General features: G+C 34.4%; 1 protein-coding gene across 1 annotated transcript in view; it reads right to left on the bottom strand.

Annotated features, from left to right (window-relative positions):
• Positions 1-339: 339 nt before the first annotated feature.
• The window catches only part of LOC136036187 (uncharacterized), an 83,937-nt gene continuing 62,038 nt past the window's right edge, over positions 340-22,238 (bottom strand). The window contains exons 5-7 of the mRNA XM_065718302.1: positions 12,622-13,532; positions 4,887-4,994; positions 340-2,254 (exon numbers count right to left, since the gene is read on the bottom strand). Coding sequence (XP_065574374.1) covers positions 504-2,254; positions 4,887-4,994; positions 12,622-13,532 — 2,770 coding nt within the window. The 3' untranslated portion in view covers positions 340-503. The remainder of the gene's footprint in view (positions 2,255-4,886; positions 4,995-12,621; positions 13,533-22,238) is intronic.

Genomic DNA, 22,238 nt, shown 5'->3' with positions numbered 1-22,238 from the left:
TATTAGTTTGATTTGATTTATGCAAAGAAAAGATTTAAAGGAAGAAAACGCTTCACACCAAGAGTTATTCATCTAAGCGCATAAATTTTGAAAATGTCATTTTCCCTAGCTCTTTTAAGCGAGCTATAGGGCTTAATTTTATATAAAGGTGGACCACGGAATGATCCAGTCAACTCATTTTTTTGCTTAGGAGCATTAGAAATTTTCTTGCGTATGAATGAAAGAAATTTATTTCTGTTTTAACAAGATTACAAACCAAATAATAATAAACGAAGAACAGAAAAGACGAAAAAGAAAAAAACATAATTAAAAACAATGTATTACACTAAAAACCAAAACGAAAGACACACTACTAACATTTATCAATTTTTCTTTTCACGCTTTCCTAACAAGTCGGCCAATTTTCTGGGGCACAAATTCAAGTTGAGAAATTCTAATTCTTGTCCAAAATCCAGGAGGTAATTTCTCAGGACTTCAGGTATATCAAAATTGATAATACCTTCCTAATCTCTGAAAGAATAAATGGCCCTTCTTATTACTTTCCGACAATTTTCTTTTAATGTTGCGTAACGATAGTCATGTCGACAAGATGTACAGATAGAGAGTGACTGTGCCAAACTTTCCCTAGATCCATTTCGAATGCTAAGAAGAATTTGCTCTCGAAGCAGATTCTCAATTTCATTGTCTAATTCAGCTCCATATGAAACAAGTAAATCACAAAAATCAATTCTTTTCATTCTAACAGCAAGCCATAACGGTGTTTCCCTTATATGACTGCTGCGCCAACGAACAAAATTGGATTTTGAATTTGGGGAGGCTCCATTTTCTAACAGAAATTCCGTTACACTTTTTTGGCCGGCACGGACTGACAAATGCAAAGGCGTTCTCCAATTATGATCTTCGGCAAATACTTTGGCTTGCTTTGAAACAAGTAGTTGACAAATGTCTAGGCTGTCAGTTATAACAGCGTCGTGTAGTGGTGTATATCCTTTGTAATCGCTATTGTTTGGATTGGCTCCATTTATTAAGAGAAATTGAGCCACGTCTATGTGATATGCCTCAACTGCCAAATGCAAAGGTGTCCTACGTAAACGATCTTTCGAATCCACAACGGCTCCCATTGAAACCAGCAGCGAGCAAATGTCCAATCTGCCGATCCTAGCAGCACAATGTAACGGTGTTTGGGAAACAGGATCAGTTTCATTTGGGTTAACTTGACTTTGTAAAAGAAATTCAGTCACACTTATTTGTCCAATTTCAACTGCCAAGCATAAAGGTGTTCTGAAAGAAATATCTTTGGTATCTACTTTTGCTCCTTTTGACACGAGCAGCTGACAAATGTTCGCTCTGCCGGCTAAAGCAGCCTTATGTAAAGGTGTATATTCATTGTGATCGCTTATGTTTGAATTGGCTCCATTTTTCAAGAGAAGGTAAGTCACACCTGTTTGGTGTGCCTCAACAGCTAAATGTAAAGGTGTCCTACCTGAATGGTCTTTGGCGTCTATTTTAGCTCCCTTTGAAATTAGTAGCCGACAAATATCCAGTCTGCCGACTAAAGCAGCGTTATGCAGAGATATATATCCATTGTAATCGCTTATGTTTGGATTGGCTCCATTCCTTAAAAGAAATTTAGTCACACTTATCTGACCAATTTCAACTGCTAAGCATAAAGGTGTTCTGAAAAAAATATCTTTGGCATCTACTTTTGCTCCTTTTGACACGAGCAGCTGACAATTGTCTAGTCTGCCAATTAAAGCAGCCTTATGTAAAGGTGTATATCCCTTATAATCGATTGTTGTTGGGCTAGCTCCATTTCTTAAGAAGAATTTAATTAAATTCACTTCACCTTTAGGTGTTGCCTTACATAAAGGGATGTTTCCACTATTATCACTTTTATCTACAGACGCTCCCTCTGACACTAATAGCCGACAAATGTCCAGGCTACCAATTTCAACCGCACAATGTAAGGGCGTCTCACCGACAAAGTTCCTCATATCTGGGTTGGCTCCATTTTTTAAAAGCAATTCGGTTGCCCTCACTTGACTTTTATATATTGCCATAAATAAAAGGGTACTATCACTGTTGTTTTTTCCATGTATGGTGTTATCCAAGTACTTTTTATTGTCAACATCGTCAGGATCTTCTTTTTTTCCTTTTTTTACTTTTGGTTCGCCTTGATAATCGTTGTAACAAATTCCTTTTTTTATCGTGATTTTCATTGTTGTCTCTTGCTCTCTTATTTCTGAGTTCATTTTTCAATGGACTAACTGTTTTATTAAAAACTAGTTGGTGGGGGCGCTTCGCGCCCCCCCCAAGCCCCCCCGCGCGCGTAAGTCGTTACGCGCCATAATAGTTACGCGCCATTGTAGTTGTGTCCCTATGTCCCACCTGTGAATATAGATATATATATATATATATGGTTTTAACTACGTAAAACTTGCGAATATACAACATTCTTTGCTGTCCTATTGTCTTTGCATATAAATAGATTGTCAGGTTTACCGACTCTTGAACATGCAACATATAATGGTCCATGGGAAAACAATCTGTATTCAGATCTATACCTCATGATTCTAATGATTGCCCTTGAGCTTTGTTGATGGTGATTGCTAATCGACCATTCCCTGTCCCGGTGTCCCGGTCGTCATTTACATCCCCCTGTTTCCCCCGGTGTCCCCGTTGTAGTTGTGTCCCTGTGTCCCGGTCGTTATTTATATTCCCTGTGTCCCGGTCGTCATTTGTATCCCGGTGTACCGGTCTGTATATACATTCGTTTTTTAGTTTTGTTTTTCTCCTTTATTTTTTTCCTTTTTTTTTCTTTTTTAGTTTATTTAGATTTTTAGATTTTTTAGTTTTTTTATTAGTTTTTAGTTTTTTTTTCTTTTTAGTTTTTTTGTAGTTTTTACCTTCTTTTTAGTTTTGTTAATTTTTTTTTTATTTTAGTTTTTTTATTAGTTTTTAGTTTTTTTTTCTTTTTAGTTTTTTTGTAGTTTTTACCTTCTTTTTAGTTTTGTTAATTTTTTTTTTTACTTGTGTCCTGGTCGTCATTTATACTCCCTGTGTCCCGGTGCTTTGTTGATTGCTAATCGAACATTCCTTTTGTCCTGGTCGCTTTCTCTTTGAGTGTCGTCATTTATTTTTTTCTTTTTTAGTTCTTTTAGTTTTTACCTTTTTTAGTTTTTTTTTAGTTTTTAGTTTTTTTAGTTTTTTACCTTTTTTTAGTTTTTTTAGTTTTTTTAGTTTTTTAGCTTTTTTATTTTTTTTATTAGTTTTTAGTTTTTTTGTAGTTTTTGCCTTTTTTTTAGTTTTTTTAGTTTTTTAGCTTTTTTATTAGTTTTTAGTTTTTTTTGTAGTTTTTGCCTTTTTTTAGTTTTTTTAGTTTTTTAGCTTTTTTATTTTTTTTATTAGTTTTTAGTTTTTTTTGTAGTTTTTGCCTTTTTTTAGTTTTTTCAGTTTTGACGTCACCTGATCCAGTTTTTTCAGGTGACGTCACCTGATCCACGATCCACAGATCCACAGACAACTTATTTTTATATATATAGATAGTTTGTTTTTTTTACTTATGTCCTGGTCGTCATTTATACTCCCTGTGTCCCGGTGCTTTGTTGATTGCTAATCGAACATTCCTTTTGTCCTGGTCGCTTTCTCTTTGAGTGTCGTCATTTATTAGTTTTTTCCTTTTTTTCTTTTTAGTTTTTTATTGGTTTTTACCTTTATTTTAGCTTATTTTTCAGTTTTTTCCTTTTTTTAGTTTTTTTTATTTTTTATTTTTTTTAGTTTTTTACCTTTTTTTAGTTTTTTTAGTTTTTTTAGTTTTTTAGCTTTTTTACTTTTTTTATTAGTTTTTAGTTTTTTTTTGTAGTTTTTGCCTTTTTTTAGTTTTTTCAGTTTTTTTTTTAGTTTTTTATTGGTTTTTACCTTTATAGTTTTTTTAGTTTTTTAGCTTTTTTATTTTTTTTATTAGTTTTTAGTTTTTTTTGTAGTTTTTGCCTTTTTTTAGTTTTTTCAGTTTTGACGTCACCTGATCCAGTTTTTTCAGGTGACGTCACCTGACACATCCATCCATCCATCCACAGACAACTTATTTTTATATATATAGAAGATAGATAGATAGATTAAGTCTGAACATCGGTGACCATAAATTGGTCCTTCAAAATGTTTTTTACTTGGAACGTCATCAGAATACAATGTTTTCTCTATCTTCAATATTGGTTTGCCTTGATTATCGTTGGGGCAAATCTTATTTTCTTTATCATAATTCTCTTTGTAGTCTCTTGCTCTCTTCTTTCTGATCTCACTTTTCTGTTCATAATCTTTTGATATATTAATTTGGTCATCTATTTTCTCACCTCGACTCATAGTAATTTATTTGTCCGGAAATATAGAATCAAATAATGCAGAATCATTCCGGACAATGTCTTATATAGCCAAGATGACGTCACCCACGATGATTTTGCCTAAATACCATTGTAAGGCGCTTACAAACTTGAAATCTTGACGTCTTTTTAAAAAATTATGACGTCACCCTGGTTATTTGTTAGCGTAAAACACTGCTTGTGAAAAATTTGCTTCGTTAGGCCATCTAATTTCTCTTACGTTAATACAACGCTGCGTCTGCTTGACCTTATAGAAAACTTTATTAAATGCAAAGTTTTCGCAATATTGGGGTATAATTGATAGTTTCCAAGTAGGGACAGCTTTCATGAAAAAAAAAAATCAGCAAAAATATTCCTTTAATGAAAAAATTCCATTAGCTGCTAATTCCTTCGCCACTATCTTTGTAAATTTAATATTGTACTAGCAACGATTTAAATTTTTCTTATTAGAACATTTTTTTCGTCTTTAGGGGTGTTAGTGCTAGGGATATGTATGGTTCCATGTCTTACTACCCCCTTGATTCAAACGACATGGCAATTGAATTGTGCCAAAAATATTTGATAAATATAGCGAATCCATTTTCGACCTCAAATTTAAAAGACTGCTGTCATTATCGTCTAGAATATATCAAAGGTTCAGCCGATGCCAAAATTCTAAGGCGGAGGTAGGATTGCTTATTAATTTGGACAATTTTATTCATTTCTGTTTCAAATTCTTTTGTTCACATTCTCAAAGAAAATGAGCAAGAATGAAAAGTACTATAAGTGCATTTTTGGCAAAAAACACTATAATGCCTTTTTTGGAATTTTTTCTAACTTCGGAGTTGTTTTTTTCTTCATAAAATGAGTTGTCCTGCGGTAGCACAGTGGTTTTGACCTTAGATTGGTGATACAGGAATAAGACGCTGGCTGTAGTAAGATGCTGCAGAGCCGACGTAATGGCCTTAGCAGTCAAGAAGTGATGGCAATCAAATAATTTATATATTTATTTTTTTATTCAAAAATTCAGATCAGACACTTATTACTACTGTTATTTGATAATTACATTAATTAAACTAATTTTGCCTTACTATTTCACTCCAGAAGTTACAAGAAATTCCAAACGCTAGATGATATTGATAATTTTATTCTCAACTCTTATAAGTACAAATGCTCTTTGTACAGTCTCATTCCAATCTCTTATACAGTACTGATAAGATGAAAATGAGGTTCGTATCTATTTATTCTAAATAAATAGAAACATTTTGTCAACTGAAAACAAGGAGCAAGATTAAAACTTAAAATAAACGGAAATTATTCCGTATATGAAGGAGCCTGCTCCGTCCTCGACCCTTCACTCTTACCAATGAAGCTTGTTAAAGATACTTTCATTCAAATTATTCAGAGTTTGTGCTGGATTAGTCTTTTTTCAAGAAAGCCTTTTTCTCTCATCACTTTTTAGACGCTGCGTCTGCTTGACCTTATAGAAAAGTATCCTTTTTATTAAATACAAAGTTTTCGCAATATTGGGACATAAGTGATAGTTTCCAAGTAGGGACAGCTTTCAGGAAAAAAAAATCAGCAAAAATATTCCTTTAATGAAAAAATTCCATTAGCTGCTAATTCCTTCGCCACTATCTTTGTAAATTTAATATTGTACTAGCAACGATTTAATTTTTTTTTTATTAGAACATTTTTTTCGTCTTTAGGGGTGTTAGTGCTAGGGATATGTATGGTGCCATGTCTTACTACCCCCTTGATTCAAACGATATGGCAATTGAATTGTGCCAAAAATATTTGATAAATATAGCGAATCCATTTTCGACCTCAAATTTAAAAGACTGCTGTCATTATCGTCTAAAATATATCAAAGGTGCAGCCGATGCCAAAATTCTTAGGCGGAGGTAGGATTGCTTATTAATGTGGACAATTTTATTCATTCCTGTTTCAAATTCTTTTGTTCACATTCTCAAAGAAAATGAGCAAGAATGAAAAGTACCATAAGTGCATTTTTGGCAAAAAACACCATATTGCCTTTTTTGGAATTTTTTCTAACTTCGGAGTTGTTTTTTTCTTCATTAAATGAGTTGTCCTGCGGTAGCACAGTGGTTTTGACCTCAGATTGGTGATACAGGAATAAGACGCTGGCTGTAGTAAGATGCTGCAGAGCCGACGTAATGGCCTTAGCAGTCAAGAAGTGATGGTAATCAAATATCTTATATATTTAGTTTTTTATTCAAAAATTCAGATCAGACACTTATTACTACTGTTATTTGATAATTACATTAATTAAACTAATTTTGCCTTACTATTTCACTCCAGAAGTTACAAGAAATTCCAAACGCTAGATGATATTGAGAATTTTATTCTTAACTCTTATAAGTACAAATGCTCTTTGAACAGTCTCATTCCAGTCTCTTATACAGTACTGATAAGATGAAAATGAGGTTCGTATCTATTTATTCTAAATAAATAGAAACATTTTGTCAACTGAAAACAAGGAGCAAGATTAAAACTTAAAATAAACGGAAATTATTCCGTATATGAAGGAGCCAGCTCCGTCCTCGACCCTTCACTCTTACCAATGAAGCTTGTTAAAGATACTTTCATTCAAATTATTCAGAGTTTGTGCTTGATTAGTCTTTTTTCAAGAAAGGCTTTTTCTCTCATCACTTTTTAGACCAAGCCACAATATCTCCTTCAATCCTCCCTCCATGTAAAATTGTCCCTGGAAAATTATCACCAAAGGCTTTCCTCTCCATAGAAAAAACTATTCCCATGTCCCTATGGACCCCTCCACAAGACAAATATTCAAAAAAATGCCCGCATATTTCCCAATAACAAAAAGCCTACAAAATATGAATGGGCAATTTCCGTAACTTACAGCCCTTTCGTCAGGGATGATGAGGGGTCATGTCATCCCCAGAAAAATATTTATTAGACCTTTCGACTATGCGGAATAAAATAGTCATTTCAAAATGTTGATTGGGGAAAATTGGCTGGGGGATGGGCTAGTTACCCTCCAATCTTTTTGATCACTGAAGAAGGACACTCGAACTTTGTATTTTCGTTTGAAAGAGCCCTCTTCTGGTCTTTTAGGAGCTTGGAAAAGTACTCAGTAAAATCGTAAAACCAATCTAAGACCCAACGTAGATTTTAGTTCTGTTTATTTTGATAATTTCCTGTTATGCTCACATCAAGTTCATGCTCATGTCCAATGCTTTCAAATTCACGGTCTATAGCCCTCTAATATTATTTTAATTTATTTTTAGTTTAAAAGAGGTACATAAACTTAAAATGTAAATTACCTTGGATTCAAGCCAAGAATCAATCGTATGGTTAAAGGAAATAAATTTTTGCACGACTCACATCCTTGCTTTTCTGCTGGTTGGGAGCTTGAACAGGTCAATCCACTTCTAAAATATTTTCGGAAAATATTATGTTTGCATGGAAGTAAATCTCTTTCCCTCCAATTTCTTTTCCTTTGAATGCCTATTCCTCTATCTTACATGATAATATTGCTTCTTGTTTTTAATTTGTTATGGCATAGAAATATCTTAGGAGTTTAAATACCAACTCCCCGAAGCATTTCGGGACATAGTTAATCATAATTTGGTTGTGCTGAGAAATGGTGGCAGGTGCCCTACAATTGTGGCCTCAATGTAAGAATAATTTATGAAGCTTGATTCAATCTTGCCATATATTATCAAAGAAATATAATCTACAGGAAAATACATCTACAGGCATAGACACCATTGTGCGCTTTTTAGCCATAGAGCCTCTAACGAAGCCAGATGTATGAGTTTTTTTGTTGTTGTATATTTTGACATTTGTTATTGAATTTTTATATAGCTTCGCTATTTTCTAAATCGTCATTAATATAGAATTGAGCGTTTACATCAATATTGAATTTTACTCTTACGCCATTGGAAGGCCTGAAAATTCAAATTCTAAGGGAAGAAATAAACGGTTGATTTGATCCAGTTCCTTACGACACAAAATACATCTATATATTACTGATCTTTTTTGAAAAGTCTTTCTTTAGTTGGTTTTTCTTTCCATCGAGTCAAAGTGCCAATTTCGTAGAAAAGTAAAAAGAGAAATTCTTGTAAACTATGAAATCAACAAACAAAGAACAAAAATTTAGCTAAGATTCTGTTAAAACAATTGAAAGAAGCTGTGGCTTTAGCAATATCTAAAACTATTACGTTGAACACATAATTGGCTACATTTACATCTTTCTCCATGAATGTTCTTCAATTTTATAGGTTGTATTTGCATTTCTGGAAATAATATCATCAGTTAGAATAAAGAATTGAAGGTTCCAATTAAAAAAAAATTGTTTATTAGGACATTATTTTTTGTATAACTAGGGAGGATCAAAATACGGTAAAAGTAGATTTAAATTTTTCGTAGATGATTACACTTAAAATAATAAAAATCCATCAAACAATATGAAAAAATACATTCTAGCTGATAGTTGATTAACTGAAAAATTCTTAATTTTATCAATCAAGTGGCTAAAAAGATACAAAAAGTAAAATTTATGCAATATTTGTAAGTTTTTGACAACTTCTCGTACACCAAACAACGTTTGCAAACTCTACCCACAGGGATAAATCCTTTTTTATCACCTCCCTTCCATGTAAAAGTTTTCTGTTGACTCTTTCCATCCCCCTCTGGCATTTTCTGGTAACGTTGTCAAGCGTCTAAAATATTTTTCTCATTTCCCTAGGGTGCCAGTTTCAGTAAATAATTAACCAGCTATAGGCAACCTGGAACTTCTTGGATTAAAGAACTAGCAACCTCTATGCTCAATCTTGGATCCCAAAAGGCATCACATGTGTAGCGATGACCTGATTTTACTCAGAGTAATAATTACTTTATCGTGCATATAAATTGTTTATGAGTTTTATGTTATTTTTTTGTTGTTGTCGCTCGGTAGACCTGATATACAAGATTAAGTACAAATTAAACAAAATAAAACACATTAAGGTCTCTCCTACCCCTGTGGAGCCACCCTGATCAAAGGGCTTTCCTCTTCCATATAGCCAAGATTTTTTTAAACACCCACCCATGCCAAAAGATGGGAGTTGCGACTATGGAAATCTTATTTTCAAAAGCAATTTGTCTACTAAAACTGTACCATAATCATCTTCAATGTATACTATTTATTTGTTTTAAATTTACTATTAGTTCATTTGTTATGGATAAAAATTTTCTGGGTGGAGTATTGTAGAGCACGCAACCCAAAACAACTTGTTTCTCATTTTTATTCTTCTTCTTAATATTACTATTTATGGACACACCAGACTGACCCAAAGCTCACGCGACATAGGTCCAAGGCTTCTCTGCTGTTAGTGCTTCCTAAGGCGAGGAATCTCAAAGATAAAATTCCGTCATATCGTTGATTCTCTTTGTCGAAGAGCCTTCCTTCGTGGTGTCGAGTGGTCCACCAAGACTTTTGCTCATTCCAAAAGCCCCACTTGCCAGATTAAGACTTACCTTGGCAGGCGATTTTCGCCCATTAAAGTTAAGTGGAAAGTTGTCCATGACTACCATCAGTGGCAAGCGTAACGTGGTTCTTAAAAAAAACAGAATTTTGATGCTAAAAGATACATCAAAAGAATTGAATTTTCATGGTGATTCTAAATATATAAGTTTCATCAAATTTAGTCTTTGTCATCAAAAGTTAGGAGCCTGAGAAAATTTGCCTTATTTTGAAAAAAAATAGGCAGGTTTTTTATTTTTAATTTACATTCGATTATTTATTATATTTGATAATAATACAGGACAACGCCCGAAGCCCTCTTGAACTTTTAATAGAAATCGAGCCCAGGAGATCTCAAGAAATATTTGTCAAGGCAAATACTTATTCCACTATTTGTCTGGAAGTAAACAACGTAAGTTGTTAATATTCATTTTATTCGCACAATTTTTGTTTATTTGAAAAATCCTTTCCAATTGAATGCATTGTACTCAAGTTATGAAATAGAAACTTTTAAGTTTTCTAGAATAGCGTAAAGCGCGCCTAAGATTGTCTAGATTGCCTTATCCCACAGCTGCTTATTTTCCCCGAAGAATTCACAATATAGTCCAGATACTGCATATTCATCAACTATGTGGAAAAGAGGGAATGAGTCTCTACGCCCTAAATATGTCTTAGAACCTGTATAATTTTAAGAAAAATCGGGAACCCGTGAAATGTCAAAAATTTGTTCTAGTTTTCCCACATTTTACTGCATATTTCGTATAATTGATCTTCTATTTGGGTATGTTTGAGTGGGAGGAAGGCGTTGGTGGTTGTGATATCGAGAATAGTATTTTGCCTCATATTTTGAGAAGATTCCCAAATTTGTACCATGTGAAAGCGTATTTTACGTCTGCAAAATGTATATTAGAATAGACTCATGAGCTATAATTAAATACTATTTAGGAAAACAAGACAAAAGCAAAATTTAGGCAAATATTTTCTCAATATAAGTAATGAAAACCGCTCTTATTAACCCCATTTTGTGAGAGATTTTCTTCTAAAACTGACCGTATGTTAAATTGTCAAACTACGGATAAATAGTTCGATGGACGTTTTATGGTTACAACAGTAACTGCATTCGGCCCATATCTTAAATGATTTTTTTTCTTTGATCTGGTTTATATGAGATTTCATTTATGTAGGGTAATATATAATTACAAACCGAGTATTAAGGAAGAGTTTATTGGATTTTTCTCTGAGGGCTCTACGTGACATGTTTTTTAGATCAATTTGGGGGCTGTGGGAGTCACAAGGAAAGTTCCTAAAATGGTTTCTCATATGTATGGTTTATGCTTGACAACTCCGCTTGTTAACGTCACACTAGAATGGCTTTTCACCGGTTTAGGTTCTCGTGTGTATGACAAGACTGTTCTTGCAACTAAAACTTTGCTTGCATACCTGACGATTGAATGGCTTTCCATTGGTGTAGATTATCAATGATGACCAAGCATATTTTTATGATTAATACTTTGCTTGCATATGTCACACTTTACTGGCTTCTCACCAGTGTGGATTCTCATATGTATAGTGAGAATTGCAGTTTGAAAAACGCTCTTATTACATGTATTGCACTTGAATATACCATTGTGGGTTCTAATATGTATGGATTGCGCTTGACATTATAACTCCGCTTGCTAACGTCACACAAGAATGGCTTTTCACCGGTTTGGGTTCTCGTGTGTATGGCAAGAATATTCTTGTGACTAAAACTTTGCTTGCATACCTAACAATTGATTGGCTTTTCATCAGTGTAGATTATCAATGATGGGCAAGCATATTTTTATGATTAAAACTTTGCTTGCATACGTCACACTGGAATGGCTTCTCACCAGTGTGGATCCTCACATGTTTAAAGAGATTCATATTTTAATAAAATCTCTTATTAATATGTATTGCACTTGTATGGCTTTTCATCGGTGTGGGTAATCATATATTCATAAAGATTACTCTTGTTATTAAAACTGTGCTTGCAAGCGTCACACTTGAATGGCTTTTCGCTAGTATGGATCCTCACATGTTGAATGAGATTAATATTTTGAGAATAGCTATTATTACATGTTTTGCATTTGAATGGCTTTTCATCAGTGTGGGTTCTCGTGTGTTTGGCTTTTCACCGTTGTGGGATCTCAAGCGATTGGTAAGAATAGTCTTTTTATTAAAACTCTGCTTTCATATGTCACACCTGAATGGCTCAAATGAATGATCCTCACATGTTGAATTGTGTGAATATTGTGGGAAAAACTATTATTACTTTTATTGCACTTGTATGGCATTTATCCTATGTGGGTTCTCATGTGTTGGATGAGAGTAAAAAAGCTCTTATTACAGAAGTAAAAAAGCTCTTTTAAAAAAGCTCTCTTTTTTAAAAATTTCTCTTTTAAAAAGCTCTCTTTAGTAAAAAAAGCTCTTATTACAATTATTGTACTTGTGTAGCTTTTCATCGGTGTTGGTCATCATATGTATGGAAAGATTACTCTTGTTATTAAAAGTATGTTTGCCAACGTCACACTTGAATGGCTTTTCACCGGTGTGGGTTCTCAAGTGATTGGTAAGAATAGTCTTTTTATTAAAACTGTACTTGAATGGCTTCTCACCAGTGTGGATCCTCACATGTTGAATTGTATGGATATTGTGAGAAAAGCTCTTGTTACTTTTATGGCTTTTAACCCATGTGGGTTCTCATATGTTGGTTGAGAGTATACCAGCGACTAAAACTGTGGTCGCAAACCTTACACTTGAATGGCTTTTCACCAGTGTGGGTTCTCAAGTGATCGGTAAGAGTAGACTTTCTATTAAAACTCTGCTTGCATACGTCACACTTGTACTTTTCACCAGTGTGGGTTCTCAAGTGATCGGTAAGAGTAGACTTTCTATTAAAACTCTGCTTGCATACGTCACACTTGTACGGCTTCTCACCAGTGCGGATCCTCACATGACGAATGAGACTAATATTTTGAGAAAAGCTCTTATTACATGTATTGCACTTGAATGGCTTTTCACCAGTGTGGGTTCTCAAGTGATCGGTAAGAGTAGACTTTCTATTAAAACTCTGCTTGCATACGTCACACTTGAAGGGCTTCTCACCAGTGTGGATCCTCACATGACGAATGAGACTAATATTTTGAGAAAAGCTCTTATTACATGTATTGCACTTGAATGGCTTTTCACCGGTGTGGGTTCTCAAGTGATTGGTAAGAGTAGACTTACTATTAAAACTCTGCTTGCATACGTCACACTTGAAGGGCTTCTCACCAGTGTGGATCCTAGCATGTTGAATGAGATGATTTTTTTGAGAAAAGCTTTTATTACATGTATTGCACTTGTATGGCTTATCACGGGTGTGACTTCTTATATTTATGGCAAGAGTATTCTTATAATTATTGCATATAGACGGTATATCATCATATCGGAAAGTTGTTTCATTCTTCTGATTTGCTGCATCCTTTTCTTTTGTGGCTGGTAGTTGCTTAAGCTGGCTAGTCAGCTTCTTGATGGCTAGATTTTCATCAAAAACGTCTGCTCGTGAAATGTTTGTATTCAATAGCTCAGTTCCAGTACACTCCGTTAGAAAACGATTGGACTGATCGGTTTCATTTGCTAAAATAATTGTATGATCCAAGGCTTGTTCATTCATTGAATTCATCCTAGAGGGTTCAAACTTATAAGCTTAATCACGTTTCGAGTTTGTTTTATCTAAAAAAAAAAAAAACTAATTTAAAATTTACAGGTATTTTTCTAGTTGAAATTTAAAATTTAAATTATTGCTCGGACACCACAAATATTTTTGCAGTTCACATAACAATTTAGGAGTTCTGAACTGAACTTAAAAATTGTTTCATCTTTTTTTTCTTTTATTTTTTTTATAGAGATTGCGTGAACCTTTAACAAAAGAAATTCGGTAATGATATTTTTGAAATATGAAGTGAAAGTGGTATACCTATGCCGCTCAGGATTTTTTATGCTTTTAGAATAACAACATTTGTTGACTTGTTTTTCTTCTAATTTAAAACGCTTTTCAAGCTTTTGGCTACTATGGATTTACACCCAATTTTGGTTTACACACCCAACCTTATGAGCTCTGTTCTCTGGTGGTTGTCAGGTTTTCCTGAAATCGGTTCTTCCGCTTTTTCAAAAATCATATTCATAATCTTCAGTAGTTTATTTCTAACTTCAGAGCCACCATATGTAAGAAAATCATTTACCACAATTTCAGTACCTGGAGCCTTATTATTTTTATTACTTTTAGTAATGTCGATAATTCTTCCTGACAAAACAAATATTCATTCACATCCGAGTTATCACACATTTTTTTTCTGCTATATCTTTTCGCGCAAGTGTGTCGCGGTTTAGCACATTTTCAAAATGTCCCGCCCCATCTCTATTTAACTCTTTCCTTATCATTAATTGTGACCCCATGGATAAAATTGCTGAGGATCTGGAAGATGCGGCTAGACGGCAAAATAGTAAAATATTATACTGGCATGTTAATAAATTGAAAGGGTGTAGACAATCAGGACTAGTCCCAGTTAAAGATAGAAATGGGGCCACAATTAGTGACAAGGAAAAAGTTAAAGAAAGATGGGTGGAACATTTTGAGAGTGTTCTAAACCGAGAAACACTTGCAGGAAAGATATAGATGAAAATGAAAAAGTTTGTGATACCTTGGATGTGAAGGAAGATTTGTTTAGTGAGGAAGAATTAGCGACAGTACTAAAAGGATTAAAAACTAATAAGGCTCCAGGTGCTGATAGTATGATTAATGAGTTTCTTAAATATGGTGGCTCTGAGGTTAGGAATAAGCTACTGAAGATTATGAACATGATTTTTGAAAAAGGGTGGAAGTACCCTATGATTTTAGGAAAACCCTAATTAAACCACTGTATAAGAAAGGTGACAAGAGTGAGTGTCGTAATTATCGAGGCATTAGTCTGGTCTCTGTAGGTAGCAAACTACTGAGCAATATGATACTTTTTAGACTGAGAGACGCTGTAGACGAGGTTTTAAGGGAAGAACAATGCGGTTTTTTAAAAGGTAGAGGATGTTTCGACCAAGTTTTCACTCTTAGGTTAATAATTGAGAAGTCTCTTCGTTGTCAAACACCTTTGGTCCTCAGTTTTATCGATTATGAGCAAACTTTCGATTCTGTTGATAGAAGAGCGTTAACAAAGGTCTTATCGTTATATGGTATACCAGAAAAAAAACATTAAAGTGATTTGTGCTATGTACGAGAATAATACTGCTGTGGTTAAGGTAGGAAATGAGGTTAGCAACTGGTTTTGTATTAAATCAGGAGTTAAGCAGGGTTGTGTTCTATCCCCCTTTATATGAATCATTTTGATGGACTTCGTCTTAAGGAGCACAGGAAAGGCAATTGGAGACCATGGAATCAAATGGCGAGGAAAAACGCTCCTGGACTTAGATTATGCTGATGATTTAAGCAAATTAGATGAAAGTATGAGCAAAATGAATGAATTTTTAGAGGTTTTGCGAGTTCAGGGTGCTAAAATAGGCTTGAAAATCAATGTTAAGAAGACTAAGTCACTAATACTAGGAATAAGTGAAGATGAACAGGTGATATTATGAAACGAAAAGATTGATCAGGTTGGGAGCTTCAATTACCTTGGTAGTATTATTAGTAAAGATGGTGGGAGCAGTGAAGATGTTAAAAGTAGAATAGCTAAGGCTCAGGGTGTTTTTTTCACTGTTAAAAAAGTTTGGAAGAATAGAAAGATAAGTCTGAAAACCAAGATTAGAATATTGGAAGCTACAGTGATGACAGTGGTCAATCATGGTTCTGAAGCAAGGGCGCTCCAAAAAACAGATGAAAATTTACTAGATGTTTTTCAGAGAAATTGCCTACGGATTGTTCTGGGTACCCGGCTGACTGACCGTATTTAAAACAGTAGGCCATACAAAAAATGTGGTTCAATCCCGCTTTCTAGGCCTGTAATGAAACAAAGGTTGAGATGGCTAGGCCACATTCTACGGATAAAGGATGACAGATTGCCGAAGATTGTCCTTGTTGGCCAACCGTCTGGGGCTACACGGAAAGCAGGCCATCTTTGTCTGGGTTGGGAGGATGTCATAAATTAAGATTTAAAGGAAATGGGAACTTCCTGGGAGGGTGTAAAGAGGGAGGCTTTAAATAGATTAGGTTGGAGGAGGAGCGTGCGTAGCTGTGTCGGCCTCAGGCTGCTTGGTGCTGCAGTGAGTTATTAGTAGTAGTAGTAGTATTCCTATCTCTAACTGGGACAGGTCCAGATTGACTGCTCCCTCTCAATTTATTAACATGTCAGTACAATATTTTCCTATAATGCCATCTAGCTGCATCTTCCAGATCCAAGGTAATTTTATCTATTGTCTCCACTTCACAACTCCTTTGTTGATATTTTAAAGCTTTCTCCACTTTGACAACATTTGTTTTGTTTTCATATGATCTGTCACTCAGATTATTCTTGTACAATCCCCTTCTCCTCTTTATTAAACGTATTTGTTTCACTATTATTCTTAGCTACAATCTTAACTCTCTTCCCTAAGACACCATCAGCAACTTCACAAATTGTTTCTCTAAAATTATTCCAACCACCTTCCACATTGTCAAATTTTAAACTCTCAAGTTTAGTATCCAACTGTTCCTGGAAAGTTTCTCTAAAATTCTCATCCTAGAGTCTACCAACATCATAATGACCGTGGAGATAGTTACCCTTCAGAAATTTCAGCTTCAAATTAACCCCAAACACTACTAGATATTATCATTACTTTTAACATCAATTGCAGCACTCTTATATGCTCTAGTATCTTGTATCGATCCTGTCAGTCTTCGGTTTATTATAGCATAATCAATAAGGTTGGCTGTCTTACCATCATGTGAATACCATACCAACTTATGGGCCAATATATGACCAAACACCTTAAGGGTTATAACCAGGGTCGTAGTGCCAGCATTTTTATTTGGGATGGGGCGAGAATTTTATTAGAGTGCTACTGAAGAAAAGTTACGATTTACTGAAGATACTACTTGGATAAATTGAAAATAGTACACCCTAAATAATCAAAAAGAAAACAAAAATTACCCAAACATAAAATTAAGTACTGATGATCAAGCTTTTACAAAGAATATCAGCAATGAGCTGCTGCAGCCGACAACAGTATAGTTATAAACAGCTTTTGCGTGGACTAAGGTGTATTTCATATATATTTGGCTCTTTTCAGCAGGCTGTATCACTGATGTTGCTGATCCTGTCCCTCCACCTCCCTCCCAGCCAGGATGCTCTATCTCGTAGTTGAATCCAGCCCCATTCTAACAGCCCCGTCTATTGTGCTATTTAGTTCCGTGCAATTTTCAACAGATTTTTCTACATTTTGGTAGAATCTTTGGTAGATTCTTTTTTTCTACCTCTTGGATCGGGCACATTTCCGTTGGATCGGCCCCGAAGGAAGCCACTTGTAAATTATCGACCATTTTTTAAGTCTCTTCTTATAGAGTTGACCTAAATGCGTCAATCCTAAGTAAATTAAATAAAAAAAAACTAGTTTTTTTAACTGAAAGTAAGGAGCGACATTAAAACTTAAAACGAGCAGAAATTACTCCGTATATGAAATGGGTTGTCTCCTCCGCAGTCCCTCGCTCTTTACGCTAAAGTTTGACTCTTTGCCACAATTCTACTTTTTAAAACAACTAAAAACTTTAGCGTAAAGAGCGTGGAACTGCGGAGGAGACAACCCATTTCATATACGGAGTAATTTCTGCTCGTTTTAAGTTTTAATGTCGCTCCTTACTTTCAGTTAAAAAAACTAGTTTTTTTTTATTTAATTTCTGAACGTTTTTGAATTAATGCATGTTTGATTTTGGCTCTCCGCACATAAATTATTGAAATGAAATTAGTATATTAATTTTTTTTTGGCTAAATGGCTTTCTCTTAGTTTTGATCAGACGATTTTGAGAAATACGGGGTGGGGAAGGAGGCCTAGCTGCCCTCCAATTTTTCGGTTACTTAAAAAGGCTACTAGAACTTTTAATATTCAACGAACGTTTTTATTAGTAAAAAATATACGTAACTTAAGAATTAACTTACGTAACAAACTTTTATATTCTTATATTTTTATTATGTGTACGAGGGGGTTTGTACCCTCGTTAATACCTCGCTCTTTACACTAAATCGTAAGTTTTGTTCAAATTCTTTAAGAATGACCCCTGAATCAAATAGGCCGTAGAATAAATAGTTGAAATCACTAAAAATATTTTAGCATAAAGAGTGAGGTATTTATCTCCTCCTAAATACCTCGCTCTTTATGCTAAAGTATTTTTAGAACCCTACATATGCGTAATAATCTCTGTTTGTTTTAAATTTCAATGCTATTCCTTACTTTCATTTGAAAAAACGTTTTCATGTTTATTTTTTCATTTTTTTTTTTTATAGTAATGCTAGAAAATCCTGCGCCCTTTTCATTGAATTTTTTCCCCCATGGCATATTTCTCCAAGGAAAGATCCTCCCACATAGCCCCCTCCCTCAACCCTACCCCCAAAACCAAAAAAATCCCCCTGAAAACGTCTGTACACTTCCCAATAACCATTATTATATGTAAACACTGGTTGAAGTTTGTAACTTGCAACCCCTCCCCCAGGGAATGTGGGGGAGTAAGTCATCCCCAAAAACATAGTTATTAAGATTTTCGACTATGCCAAACAAAATGGCTATCTCAAAATTTTGATCCGTTGACTTTGGGAAAAAAATGAGCGTGGGAGGGGGCCTAGATGCCCTCCAATTTTTTCGGTCACTTAAAAAGGGCACTAGAACTTTTCATTTCCGTTAGAATGAGCCCTCTTTCGACATTCTAGGACCACTTGGTCGATACGATGACCCCTGGGGAAAAAAACAAAAAAAAAAACAAAAAAACAAACAAATAAACACGCACCCGTGATTTGTCTTCTGGCAAAAAATGCAAAATTCCACATTTTTGTAGATAGGAGCTTGAAACTTCTACAGTAGGGTTCTCTGATACGCTGAATCTGATGGTGTCATTTTCGTTAAGATCCTACGACTTTTAGGGGGTGTTTCCCCCTATTTTCCTAAATAAGGCAAATTTTCTCAGGCTCGTAACTTTTGATGGCTAAGACTAAACTTGATGAAACTTATATATTTAAAATCAGCATTAAAATGCGATTCTTTTGATGTAGCTATTTATATCAAAATTCAATTTTTTAGAGTTTTGGTTACTATTGAGCCGGATCGCTCCTTACTACAGTTCGTTACCACGAACTGTTTGATATTGTCTCACTTGCTCTCATGAAAACGCAAAAATACAATGCATTGATAGACAATTTACGGGAGTAATTGAATGTTAATAGTATTCTCCGAGTTGAATTCATCAAATTTTGTTTATACAATGACAATGAGATCCAACAACAAATAAATCGAGACTACAAGTCTTGAAGAGAGACTTTCTATCTCACTTCTAATTGCACGAAGGATTAAATAGTTGATATTTGAATCTTTTTGGAAAGTGCTCAATATTAGCAAATATCGAAATTGAGCTTATTTTCAGCGTCTTAAATGGCCACATATATTATGGTCACTTATTGACTTACGGACATTAAAGAATAACCGAAATAGTTCTTGGCTAATTCTTCCCTTCCTAAAATTCTCTCATGTTTTTAAAGCTGAGTAGTCGAAGTAAAAATATGACAAAAGGAACAATAAAAAGGAGGGATTCCGGAATATTCTACGTTTATTCAAAAATAGAGGTAGAATGTTTATTGTAGAGTATCCTATAATCTTTATTTTCTATTTTTGTTTCTTTTAATTTTGGTTTTCTTGTTTTGAAAGGCTGAGCTATTATAACAGCTTAAGGTAAAGGTTAAAGAAAATAATTTAAAACTTAAGGATTGCCCTATGATGGAGTGAACAGAGGTACAGGTTGGGACTAAGAAAATTGAATAATTATTTCTCGCGGATATGGTCTCGATGAGGAAGGGACAGTCCGCCTTCTATATGGAATAAATTCTGCTCATTTGGGGCTTTACTTTTATAATATGTAGACCAGAAGTATTCCAAGAAATCAAGGGGGATTAAATATCACTTTAATATTTCGATGCGTTTTTCAGCTCATTTGGAATAAATTCTGTTCATTTTGGTGTTTAATGTTACTCCTTACTTTCATGATAACAGCGTAGACCAGAAATATTCCCAAAAATCAAGATATCGAATATCAATTTCACATTTTTGACATGTTTTTTATACCCCCCCCAAAAAAAAACAAAAACAAAACAAATATCCTGGATATGGCCCTGGGGGTTATATATCAATTTCTACCTCCCCTCGTCTCTCCCTTAGAACTAATAATATATTTATCTAAAGGCTCAATTAGAGTTGGGATATTTTGGAATTATAACGCACCCTTTGAGGTATTTCCATCGCTTTCTAATTAAAAAACAATCAGGGAGACTCATTGAATGTGTTTGAAGCCCCTATATGCAAATATTTAGAATTGTAAAACCAGAGGGAATTTACCTTAGGGAAGGAGGGAGATACTTTATTTCCCCCAGGGCCGTATCCAGGACTTTTTTTTGAGGTGTAAATTTTTCTTTGGGGGGGGGGGCGATAGAATTGTTTTTTTTTAATGTATAAAAAATTGAAAATTCATATTTAATTTCCTTTGATTTTTGGGAACTTTACTGGTCTACGCTTTTATTATGAAAGTGAAGAGTAACATTAAGCCCATAATTTATTCCGTATAGGAAGGGGACTGCCACTTCCTCGTCTCCACCTGTGCTTCATGGTCGTAAAAACTTCAGAGGATGCTCATTCGATCAGAAATTGAGACTTCCGGTCCTTTTTTAGAACCCTAAAGTGATTGGAGACAAACCTTCCGCCGGGGGCATTTTTCGGGGCGTAAATGCCTAGATCCAGATTCAACGTATCAGACAATCCTACTGTTGAAGTTTAAAGCTTCTATTTACAAATACGTGGAAGTTTGTATTTTTTGTCAGAAGAAAGATCGCGGATGCGTTTTTATTTGTTTTTATTTTCAGGGGTGATCATATCTAACCAAAAGTCCTAGAACATCGGTAGAGGGCTCATTTGAGTGGAAATGAAAAATTCTAATGTCCTTTTTATTTGACCAAAAATATTGGAGGACAACTAGCCCCCCGCGGGCAAAATATTGAGATTACATTTTTATTCAGCATAGTTGAAAAGTTAGCCAGATTTACCAGCATTATTTGAAAAATGATCAGGAATTAAAAAAATTCTTTCAAATGAAAGTAAGGAGTAACATTTAAAACAAAACCAACAGAAATCATTTCGTGTACTATGGGGTTGCCCCGCTCCTTATGGCTTAGCTCTACGCTAAAGTTCAACTATTTGTCCCTATTTTTTAGTTAGACCGTTTAATTAGAATTGGAAGCTTTTTTTAAAGTGTTAAAAACCTCTAGCATGAAGATGAAGGTATTGAGGAGGGGGGCAACCACTTTGTATGCAAAACAATTCATGGTCGTGTTGAGTTTTGATGTTGCTCCTTACTTTCAGTTGAGAAAACTTGTTTAAAAAAAAAATCAATATACATTAAAAGGATTAGTCCTAAAAGTGTACGAGAACAACATTGCTCTGGTTGAGGTAGGGAACAAGGTGAATAGTGGGTTTGACATTGAATCAAGGGTTAAGCAGGGTTGTATTCTATCCCCATCTATATGATGGACTTTGTCCAAGAGAACATGGCAAAGAGTATGGTATCAAATGAGGAGATAAAACTCCCTTAGGCTTAGACTCTGCTGATAAATTTAAGTCGTAGGTAGAAATGCTTGTAATATGAATTAATCTTTTGATATTTTGAGGGTTCAAGATACAAAAATAGATTTGAAAATTAATGTTAAAAATGTGAAATTTCTATTTAGTCTTAAACAAAAAAATAAGCTGGAAATAAATGAGTGTAAAACATTGATGTTGAAGAATATGAATGCAGTGAAGGTGTAAAAAGTAGAATATCCTAGGTTTATAGCGTTTTCTCGTATTTGATAAAGGTTTGGAAGAATTATAATATGAATTTCAAGAACTAGGGATAGAATATTGGGGGTAATGACAATGGTCATCTTTGGTTTAGAACTCGGGTACTTAAGAAGGATAAAACAATTATGTATGTACCACCAACCCTTGAAACGGCTTTGGGTGCAAATGAATTATTACTAGAAATGATTGAGGAATCAAGCACATCCTTGCTCGCTCGCAGACTAGAATTTTAACTCTAACTTTATTTTGAACCGACTGTTCATCTTTTTTTTTTTGACTTTCTGGTATATACTTACAATTCTAAAAAAAAAAAAAAAAAAAAAAACGAAGGATTAAGAAGCCGC

Source organism: Artemia franciscana, chromosome 1 (genome assembly GCF_032884065.1).
Source record: "Artemia franciscana chromosome 1, ASM3288406v1, whole genome shotgun sequence".
Lineage (NCBI taxonomy): Eukaryota > Metazoa > Arthropoda > Branchiopoda > Anostraca > Artemiidae > Artemia > Artemia franciscana.
This window is presented reverse-complemented; position numbering and strand designations above follow the sequence as displayed.